Source organism: Phoca vitulina, unplaced genomic scaffold, assembly GCF_004348235.1.
Source record: "Phoca vitulina isolate PV1807 unplaced genomic scaffold, GSC_HSeal_1.0 scaffold8, whole genome shotgun sequence".
In the NCBI taxonomy this organism is placed as follows: domain Eukaryota; kingdom Metazoa; phylum Chordata; class Mammalia; order Carnivora; family Phocidae; genus Phoca; species Phoca vitulina.
In genome coordinates this window covers 32,215,157-32,226,745 of record NW_022589711.1, presented here as the reverse complement: position 1 = coordinate 32,226,745, position 11,589 = coordinate 32,215,157, and the positions used below count along the sequence as shown (strand labels likewise).

The following is an 11,589-nucleotide window of genomic DNA, read 5'->3' as shown; positions in this document are numbered from 1 at the left end:
TCAGACTGATAGTTCATTCCCTAAGTGTTCCATGATACAAGTGAATGCATCTACGACCAGAAACCTTCCTGTAAAATGTTGTTAATGGAGACCCAAAGGATGATTAGGAACTAGCCAGAGGGAAGGGGACAGGGCTGAATGGTCCAGGCAGAGGAAGTCACATCATGTGTGAACATCCGGAGGTCAGAGAGTGCTCTTGGCATTTACTGGGAATGCACCAGCCAGGCCATGCCTGGGGACGGGAGAGTGAGGGAGATGGGGTGGGCGCATAGGGCAGGCCAAGGGGTGAAGAGCGCTGCAGGCCCTGTTACTGTGTTGGGCTTTATCTTACGTAAACACATGGGTTTTAAATAAGTGATATGATTGTGCTCCTGTATACACAGCCTCGCTCTGGATGGGCTGCGGTCAAGAGACCAATGAAGAGAGTGAAGCAATAAGCCAGAAGAGAAATGGTGGTGGCCTTGACCAGGGTGCTGGTAGGGGAATAGGAAGATGCGGATAGTTCTGAGCGATATTTAGACAAGGAGTCAGCAGAACTTGGCAAATGATAGAATGTGAACATGAAGGATGACTTTCATGTATCAGGATTCCATACAAGAGACATCACTAGCTACCTCTCCAAGTCTCGATGTCTTTATATAATGTGGGTTATTATATATGTCCCTCATAGAGCTACTGTGAGGTTAAAAGAGTTATTACATGTAAAGCATTAACCCAGTGCCTGATGTACAATAAGCCCTCAGAAATAGTAACTATTATTTGCTCTCATAAGATAGTGTTGGTACTGAGTCTACAGGTAGAATTTTAGGGACATATAGGATTCCCTCCTTTGAGTTATAAACCGTTATTTTTAAAATATAATTATAGATGAGAGGGTCACACCTTCATGACCTGTCCTGTGCATAGCTCTATCCCAGCATTTCTCATTTTGAACTGTAAGAGCTAACACACATCTAGGTGGCTCAGCCCTCCCTAGAGTGGGAACTTCTTGAGGTCTTATTGCTCCTTTAACCCACAGAGCTTAGGAGGGTATACTTGAAAATGAATGCATGACAGAATTTAATCAGAATTTTTATCTCTGGATGAATAGCAAATAGTTGAGTGTGGAGAACTAGAGTTTTGATCCAAGATTGGGAGAAGAGAAGGAGTGGGATGAGATGGTCCTGGACAGGATAGAAGGAAAGCTGGGAGAGGAGAACCCATGGAAGGGAGGAGCTGAAGAGACATGTCACTGACACCCACTATGTTGATTAGGGGTGGGCCTTTGATTAGTTAATGAACACAGGGGGAAGAGAACAAAAAGAGGAGAGTATCCCAGAACCAGGGATTAGCATTAGGGACTGAAAAGTACCATTTGGATTTGTCTATAAGAAATCAGTAAAAAGAACAGTTTCTGTGGAATGACGACAAGAAGAGCCAAATGGCAGTGGGCTGTGGGTAGACCCAGAGGAGGGGAACAGAATCCGGGAGTGTGAGCTGGATTGCCCAGATACCTGTAGTCATGATCATCATCACCCTTTGAAATGAGTGCTTCAGATAATCAATAATTTGTGTGACGCTCTTGATTTGTAATTTAATTCAACATTTTAACATTTCTCTTTCAAGGAGATAAACCTGCTTAAAGCCCCTGCTTTTATAGAAAGCTACATCACATATAAATAAATAAAATGCAAGTACTGTCGCTGGTTAAGGGGCCGTAGATTTATGCATAAAGACTAAGCAATTAGCAATTTTCTACTGAGTAACCCTTGCCGAGTTGAGGCACATAACACACTATCCCAGCAGCATGAATATTAGGGAGACATCGGCATCATTTGTCTACCCAGTAGTGCCCCAATTAAGAGCATCTTGCAGCATTTCCCCAGATTTGTGGTGTTCACTGGGCCTTGTAGCTAAATGTATTTCACTTACTGCCTTGAGACACATGTTCCAGCTTGTTGGGAATCATTTAAGGGCTTGATAATTCTTCCTTCCTCTGTTGACATCTGGATAAATCCATTCTCATTTTCAGGCACTTCGTCTCCAATTTTAATAATGGAAGAGGCTTTGTCAAGAGAGCCTTTGTGTTTGTTTGCTTAGAGGCATATTCATATTTCTTCTTATTACTTGCATTATGGTTTCCCAGCAGTGGAAGCTTCAAAAGTAAACATGCGTAATAACCTCACTTGATGAAGAACTCAAGTGAATCTAATCAATTACGATGATACCAACTTGAGAAACTGTTGGGGTTGCTAACATGAGAATAATTTAACTCTTTTCACAATGTAATTAATAAGCATTAATTGAGTTTCTGGTTATACCTAAGACACTAAAATGCCAAGGTGGTATGGATTTCAAAGGAGAGGCTCTGTGTTCCCTCCCCTTGGAAATGTATTGTCTAGCCCTGATTGAAAGAGAAGATTGCCAATGATAGACTCACTGTGGTCAGCAGGGGGAGGACTGGGGTCAATGTGATCTTCCAGGACGGAGTACTGCCTAAGTGAATGATACTGTTGCCTCATCTCCATCTACCCAGCTAAAGCTGCCACTTTTTTATTTGCCCTCTCAAATTCCCTGTTGTACCTATCCTCTATCATGGTTTTGCACACCCCAATCCACTAAGCAATTTAGAAAGCAAAGCTACCCTCCTGCATCTTGAGCACAGCATTTAAAGACTGCACAAATGCTGTTGAATAGTCATAAAAGTAGTTAACATGTATTGAAGTCTTAGTATGCACAATGCTACAATATTCATGTCGCCTCAGGAGAGGAAGTAAGAACCTGTATTAGGACAAAGCATCAGACATAATGTCTTAAAGATATTTTGATGGGAAAAACAGAAATTCAAGATAATTTAAAGTTGGGGGGAGGGGAGAAATGGGCATTTATTGGCAGGTTATTGAAAGAGCCTATGAAAACCAAAGGCAGGAATTGAATCTAGGTCTCCAGAGGTACTGTTAACGGGAAAGCGATTTGGAACACAAGCAAGCAATCTCTCTTCCCTTGTTCCCTTATTTCTGTTTCTCTTCATTCTTGTGATTCCCTCTCTATTGATGTTTCTGCTGATTAGCATGCATATGGCACCATGTGACCACACCACAGTGCCAACCTCAAGCCCCAGGTTCGCATCACTCCATTCAAGCAAAAAGCACAGACTGAGAGTGTCACCTTGGTCCCAAATTTGTATTCCAGATAGGAAAGATACCCTAATTATCCCTGATTGGATCAGGTGCTCAGACTTGGTCTAATCAGTGGGCCGGGACGCCAGTGTCACCTTACAGACATGGCAGCTTGTGGTCCATGCCTATTGGATGAAGGCAGGCACTTCTCAGAGAAGAGTGTGGGCTCAGCAGACACTCCAAACTGTCTGCTAAACAGGGATAAGAATTGATAATTACAGAATCAATAGAACTTGGTGATCAATTGAATGTGTGCATGAGAGAAAAGGAGAAATTGGAGATGACTCCTAGGGTTCTACATTGGTGGACAACAAGGGTCCAAGATGGTAACTCTTCCATCGGGAAACCCCAAAGCAGAGGACAATGAGGGAGTGAAGGGGCCTGTAGAAGAACAGGATGAGGAAAAGGCCTCTCATGTTCAGAATAACATAACCCATCAAAGGTTTTAGCTGAGTGGTGAGCTGGGACACATGGCTGTATAAACTCCCTTCTCCTGGCTTCCACAGTTCCCCTGGGCTCCCGCATTCTATCTCTGCTGCATGAGTAGCACCACCCAGCCTGGGATGCGAAGATTTTTCTCTACAAATTGCTTGAAGTGTAGCCATAATTAAGATAGAAGAAACCACCTCCTCCCGTACCTAATGCAGTCCCAATCAGTTACTCTAAGAGGGCAAAAAGTGTGTTTATTCTGCTCATCATTGTACCCCCAAGCCTAGCATGGGCAATTACAGATGGGTAATAAATGTATATTGAATGAGAATAACTAAACATTCTCAACAAGCTATTTATAACATACCTGGGGAGAGAGAGGACTGCAGAGAATACAACCAGCATAAAATAGCTAATTTCCAAACAAGAGATTTTATTCTTAAAATAATTAAATGCTCTAGACTTAAAAGTAGGGTGGCCAACTTATCCCAGCTAGTCTGGGACTCTTCCAGTTTGAGCACTGAAAGTCCCACATCCTGGGAAATGCTTCAGTCCCTAGCCAGCCAGTTGGTCACCCAGGCAGGTGTCACTTCTCACATGGCAGGCATTAACTTATTTCCTAACAAGTAGAAGCTAAGTTTTGACCAATATGATTCTTTCTGGGCCAAGGTAAAAAGCTCATATCTCAACCCTTCTTTCCACTTAAGGCCTTCCCACTCCTTGTCTTTATCTTGTTTAGTAGGTAACTGAGATACATTTAATGCTGGAAATTGTACCATGTAATGCAAATGTGAGAATGGTGGTTTACATAGCATTCAGATCCCAAAAGAATAAATACCAGAACGGAATAGGAGGAATTCTTTGGCTGTACAGCAAACTGAATGACAACACACACAAGTATCTAAGACCTCTCTCTGGGTCCAACTTTCTGATAGTAATATTCTCTGAGAACTCTGAGAATAATGGATACAAGTAATCAGGACTTTGTAGTTATTGAAAAGGCATACCATTACTGCTGATTTGTAAATGTCATTCCAAGTCCTCGGTTTTCTTACAAGTGGGGTGTCCATGTGTCCCTATTTGCTTGGGGCAGTCTTAGATTATATCTGTTGCCCAAGTTTAATTATTAAAATTAATATTTTATTATTACTTCCTAATAATTTATTATTATTAATTATTACTATGTCCTGGTATAAAAAATATACATACGGGTTTGGGTGATAGATAATATGGTCATCATACTAATGAGCATAGCTCTGTGACTCCCAAAGCACAATCTTTCCAGTACAAATTGACACACCAAACTCTGGGAGCCCAAATGTGAAGAATTCACAGCGATGTGCAGACGACCCTTGTGCCTGACCTCCTCCCCTTCTCCCCAACATCCCAGCCCTATTCTGTTTTCTCTCCTGCTTCCTATAGATATTTGCTAGCAGATAAAAGTCACAATAGGTCTCAGCATCTTTTGACAAAAATGCACCAAAATGCCAGTCTCAGATTTAATTTCCTCTCCATATGTAGATTAACTGTTCGTTCGGAAAGAGCTACCTTTAATTCTATGTTTCTCTATCATGATTAAAATACACCTGTTTATTTTGCTGGCAAGGTTAATTTGTTTACTTCTTTTGGGAGTTTGGGCTCTTTCATTTTCTATTTTAAGATGTTGATATGACCGGACTGTGATAAGATATTATTCTATAAAGTTCTGAAGCCATGTGTGCAACTTGAAACTGAAGGGACCCAGAGGACAGTTGGGGCATTGGGTTAACTGATGCAGGAGACTAAGGGGGAGGGAAGCTTCTATCCTTCCTTTGCTTGGGTGGGTCATCTCCTGGGCTCACTTTCCTGCCTCCAAACAGTTGCCAGTCCTCTGTACTCTTGGTCCATGAAGTGTCCTCCTCTCTGGTGCTGCTTCTGACACATTCTCTTCCTTGTAGACCTTTAAATATGCTAAGCCATCCAGACTAGGAAAGAGATTTACACATCTGTGTGCTCTGTCTTGATGTGATCTTTTTATCCTTGGGTGTTAATAAGAACTACTTTTAAAAAAATCTGTTTTTATGAAAACGCATGCACATGCCACAAATTAAAATAGACCAGAAAGCTAGGAAGTGAAAGGTAACTGTCTCCTCCCCCACCCATATCCTGTTCCCACACCCCAGGTAGATACCTGTTCCTTAGGTATCTTTTCAGGAAGTGTGTACACACACACACACACACACACACACGCATGCACATACGTTTATGGAGATCTTCTATATCCAAAATACACTTCCTGAGCTCTTCTGTCTACTGAGTACAAGCCACCAGGAAGCCACACAGAGTGAGGGGGGAGGATTCAGTCCAATTTCCTCACAAATACAGACTCGCAACTTGTCTCCCTGACTACGGCTTCTGCCTGTTCCAACCCACCCTGAATATGCTGCCAGAGCCATTTTCCTAAAATACTGCTTCCCTCACGTTCTCGCCCTGTCTGTGATGTTTCCTGTAGCGTATTCCTAAATTTCTCTGCCTAGCTTTCTAAGCTTTCCTTTATCTTGCTCCCTTCTATTTATTCCAGTGTTGATTATTATCATTCCATATCCTAAATCTGAATCCTTACCTGCAGAGAGGTCAGGTTTGTTTTTTTCTCCTGGGACATGTCACCACCCTCAGTCCCATTTCTGGGCTTTTGCTCATTGCTTCCCATGCATACTTATCTTCTCTCTACCTCAGGAAATGTCCCTATAGATTAAGATTAGTCCTTGTGTTGTGTTGGGGAGGAAACTGAACCTAGGGGGAGTTAAGCGATTTCTTACAAGTCACATTTGTATTTTCTGGCAGATATAAAACTGACTCAGTAGCCTGGACCACTAGTCTTTGCTGTCAATCACACTCCTTAGATCCTAGAGGTGTTACCGCTGGGCACACCCAAAGCACCACCAAGAAAAGAGTAGATTAAGTGCAGCGAAATACATTACTTTATAGGGTTTGTTCATTGTCAGCCACGTTCGAGAAACAGAAAGTGATTAGTTTCTTCTGGAGCGGGGGTAGACCATGGTGTTGATCAGCCCTCAACAGCATCACCAGAGCTGAGCAACCTTGGCAAGTCCTTCTCCACCTTCTCATCTGCAAAATGGGGCACATAATACCTGCTGTGCCACCTGGAGTGGAGAGGAAAAAGCCCGAGACTTTTTTGTCCCATTACAGAGAATGATCTCTTATTTTGGATCATGAGGGCCCAGATTCTATTTCTTCCCCTTGTTGTCAAATGTCAAGTGTGAAGATCAAAGATAAAATTAGTCAAGCGTTTGGTATAGCGTGAAGACGCCATGAATTTAGACCTGATGATTGGCCTGGCCACCAGCCCCTCCAAGACCCGCACTCACATCGCCTGAGCTGATGAACGCCTCCACCCGTACCTGCTCGGTGCCTTCAGCACGCAGCCTGCTCCCCACCTCCAACCCGTGCTTCCTGCTGCTTCCCAAACATCCCCCAGCCAGTAGTTGTGCATCCTGTCTGCTCCCAGACACTCATCTCTGCGGGATACTCACCCTTTTACTCCCGTACTCTCTCATGCTGAACATTAGCCCGAATGACTTCCCCCCCATTGTCACTATACTCCGGCCACAATGGTCCCCCTCCCTGGATGCACCTGGATCCCTGCAAGCCCTTCCTCCACTCCTGTCAAGGCGCCTGGTGTTCACAACTGGACGTTTCTCAGTTTGGCCCATTTTACCACCTGCCAAGGTCAGGACTGTGGTCCAGGGTTGCATTATGACTTTCGGGGGCCCTAGGCACTCTTGTCTTTGTGGGCTTCTTCCTTCACAAAAAATCAGATTTTACAACTGTGTTGGTATCAAGACAAATTAATATTACCTGGGATGGATTCATTATTATATATCATTAATATTATATTCATGTTTTATTCTGATTTTAAACAAAATTATTATTAAACTATTTTTGTGGGCCCTGAAAGCATCATGAATGCTGGTGCCTTCTGCGCCTAGTGGATGCAGTAAGATGTTCTCAAGTCCAACTTTGTCATACACTTGAGACATGCAGGGAGGGAGAGGACGGGTGGAGGTAGTTAAAAAGAAGATTTAACCCTTTTTGGTCTGTCTCTAGTGAATAGTGTCTTGGATTAGTGCCTGTGCCCCCATCTCCACTGGTTCCTTCCTACACCTATCTTCTACAGAGTGGATCCTTGCGGCTCACTTTCAGGCCTAAGCCTGTTTTGGTGGATCACTTGAAGAAGGATGGATCTGTCAGAGCTTGGAGAGGCTGCACCCTTCCTCAGAAGAAGCCAGGCTGAGCTGCTTCTGCTACAGGCCGTGGCATTTGATGGTAAGACTTGGGGTGGCTGCTGGCTTCCCTCTATTTTACTGCTTTTGGGTGGTGGCTGAGATTTTTGATTGGTTGAGGAGAGCCATCCGTCCTGGAACCTGGCTTACTTGCTTGGGATGCATTCGCCTCTATGAACCTTAGGCTAAGCAACCGAGGAGCCAAGTGGCCCCAGTAGGGATGAGTCCTCAAGGAAGAGGAGGACGGCTGGGGGCAGACTTGGCCCAAGGCCTGCTTACTTGTTTTCTCTTGGAGGAAGCACAGCGACAGCACAGACACCCCCAGCAGTGGGCCCAGATAAAGCCTTGCTCAGAACCCGCTTAGTGTGGGTGAATAGTGTAGCACAGACAGGGGCCTGGCGCTTTGACTGTGGGTGGGGTTGGTCCACTCTACGGAAGAAGAAAGGAAAAGCCTTGGGGAAGGCAGGAGAAGGAGAAGCTGTCCCTGGCCCTCTTCAGACTTTCCTAATATTGGAACTTCACCCTCCGGCTGTTTTCCAGGTCAGCAGGGTCGCTCAGCCAACACTCAACAAGAGATAATTAGGAGACTTGCTCACCCTGATGAATTGTCTTCTGGTAGTTACAGGCAAGGACAGAGGTTAATGAGGATTTACCCTTGAGATGAAGGCTGAGTTCTACATTAAAATCTCTAAGTAAATGCTACATTTCCCCCTCCTTCTCTACGTGGCTGGGCTGCAGGGGCATCTGAATTTCAGCTACTTGGAGATGTAAAGTCAGATTGACAGTGTGATCTAGCAGCAAGACACCTACATATCTTAATCCCCAAATTATTCAACAATGCAACATAAATACTGACTGAGTATTGTTCTAGTACTCAGAATTAGTCAACATTAGACCTTAATATGACCAATTACAATTCAACCCGGTTATGTAGGACATTATATTTCCATCATAGTCCAGTCCTGGATCTGTTCCCAGTTTCCAGTCATTGGATTTCATTACTATGATTGGATTTTAGAGTAGCTAATTATAATCCATCAAATCAAATACAATAACAGAACTATCCCTGAGGTCAGAACTGGTCATGCAAAAGCTTATCACAGGTAGTTAGATAATGAAGGACAAGATCATAGTGGTGCCACAGCGAGGAAATAACAATTAGGCCTAAGCGTTAGAGATAATTGGATGATGCATTTAGTAGGATCAGCACTGTAAATAATTACTTAAAATACAGCAATTATTTTTAATTTTTTTTTTTTTTTTGGCCAAACAGTTTTCCCCATAGAAATGCAGTGGCAGCCAAAATGGCAAGAGTAAGGAAAAGATTCTCATCCCCTTGGGCTAGTAGACAATGGAGTTTGCTTTTTTGAACTCAGGCCAAGTGGAAGGAGTGTGATTAGAATATTTGGCAAGGAGTCTTGGGTTCAAATTCCCTGACCCGGATCCTCTCCAGGGGTGTAATCCGAGCAAATCCCTGCACTTTCCTGAGCTGTGGTGTCCTCATCTGTCAAACAGGATGATGACACTTGCTCTGCCTACCTTCCTCCATGGAGGCCCCACTGCAACAATAAATGTGAAACATAAACACCGAACATTATTATGTGGCCTAGGAAGGAAAACTAGAATTGCTGGGTGTCAGGGAGAAAAGTGTGCTTGTAGAGATAAACACAAGGCAGCATTCGCAAGCTAAATGTAAATGATTTTTATATTAGGACACATAAACTATTTCCCGTAACTACCACACTGAATATAGTATTAGTCCAATCTTGATCAATAGTATAGAAAAAAGACTGGAAAGGAAATGCTTCAGGTAGTGGCTATCTCTGTGTTGTTCCATTATGGGTGATTTTTTTTTAAATTTTGTTTATTTACTTTTTTTAGTAATCTCTACATCCAACATGGGGCTTGAACTTACAACCCTGAGATCAAGAGTCACATGCTCTTCCGACTGAGCCAGCCAGGCACCCCATGGGTGATTTTTTTTTTTTAATTTTCTCTATACATTTCTCTATGTTTTCATTTTTTCTCCAATACACACATGTTGCCCTTTTGGTTGTTTTTGTTACCTTTATATTAGAAAAGACATTTAATCTTCTAAAAATATGAAATCATGTAGGCAAACCTCCTGAGGTTACAGACGGGAAAACCAAGGCCCAAAGAGATGAAGCCCTTGCTTTCTACCTTGTCACTAGCAGAGCCAGGACTAAAATCCAGGTAGCCTGACTCAAACCCATTGCTGTTTACATTTCCCTCTCTGCAATTATTCATGAGTGCAAAACATATACAAATTAGAAAATGAGTTCCTTTACTTGAGCTTCAAACACATCCCTGTTAGGGGCTGGGCCTTAGATAGGTAAGGGTTTCCAAAACTTCTCCCCTAAATTTCCAGGGGCCATAAAAGAAGGGGTTAATCATGAGGCAGGGGATGAACCTAATCCTTCAGAGAAAAATTGGAGGAAAAAAGCCAAGCATATAAGGTAGAGGAAGCATACTGTAATGGAAGAGCTCTGATTTAGGAGATGGGTGATCTAATTTCTAGAGTCATTATTCTAATGACTGCCACTAATTAGCTATGTGACTGTAGACAACTCTCTTAATCTCTTTTCTCGGTTTTTTTCCTAAAAAAAAAAAATAAAAGTGGAAATCTGTGCCAGCTAATATCCATGTTTCTTTCAAGTGATAACATTTGATTTAAAATACAGTGCATTTATTTACCTTAAACACAAAAGAAATGTATGCAAAATACGTACTTTTCACAAACAAGCCTCTTTTTTTTTTTTTTAAAGATTTTTATTTATTTATTTGAGAGAGAGAGAGCACATGAGAGGGGGGAGGGTCAGAGGGAGAAGCAGACTCCCTGCTGAGCAGGGAGCCGGATGCGGGACTCAATCCAGGGACTCCAGGATTCTGACCTGAGCCGAAGGCAGTCGCTTAACCAACTGAGCCACCCAGGCGCCCAAACAAGCCTCTTTTCACAGACATTAACACAAAGCAAAATCCATTTTTGTAAAAAGAGATCAAAATAATAAATATAATGCAAAACTCGGTATTTTAAATGCAAACAACAAGTAGAAGCAAATGCAAAATCAGTTTGACAGGAATACAAAAATCTTCCCCAGCAGTTTTAGCGGTGGATTGGTTGTAATTAGGGGAACAAGGAAGGGAGCCCAGCAAAGACTAGGACAGCAAGAAGGTAGTGTGCCATAAAATTCTTTGCAGAGACAAACACGGTGGAAGGAAGGGCAAATGTTGCCCAACTTCACTACACATGGTTCCCAAGTCCTATTGCCCACCTCTGGGGAGGGTGTCTGGTGGGGGCTCCAATGAGGCCTCCTAACTTTTGTGATTCCTGTGTTGGGGTGGTGGTGGTGATGGAGTTGGCATTACCCACCTGTGCTATTGTTGCATAGGGGTTTCGCCGGTTCATCCCTAGCCATTGATTCAGATTGTCCCTCTCCCAACCAAATCCTCTCCTCCTCTCCTCTCCTCTCCTCTCCTCTCCTCTCCTCTCCTCTCCTCTCCTCTCCTCTCCTCTCCTCTCCTCTCCTCTCCTCTCCTCTCCTCTCCTCTCCTCTCCTCTCCTCTCCTCTCCTCTCCTCTCCTCTCCTCTCCTCTCCTCTCCTCTCCTCTCCTCTCCTCTCCTCTCCTCTCCTCTCCTCTCCTCTCCTCTCCTCTCCTCTCCTCTCCTCTCCTCTCCTCTCCTCTCCTCTCCTCTCCTC

General features: G+C 43.4%; 1 protein-coding gene across 1 annotated transcript in view; it reads left to right on the top strand.

Annotated features, from left to right (window-relative positions):
- Positions 1–394: 394 nt before the first annotated feature.
- MYH15 (myosin heavy chain 15) overlaps positions 395–11,589 on the top strand; it is a 156,813-nt gene continuing 145,618 nt past the window's right edge. Inside the window, 2 exon segments of the mRNA XM_032406238.1 lie at positions 395–476; positions 7,791–7,913. Coding sequence (XP_032262129.1) covers positions 395–476; positions 7,791–7,913 — 205 coding nt within the window.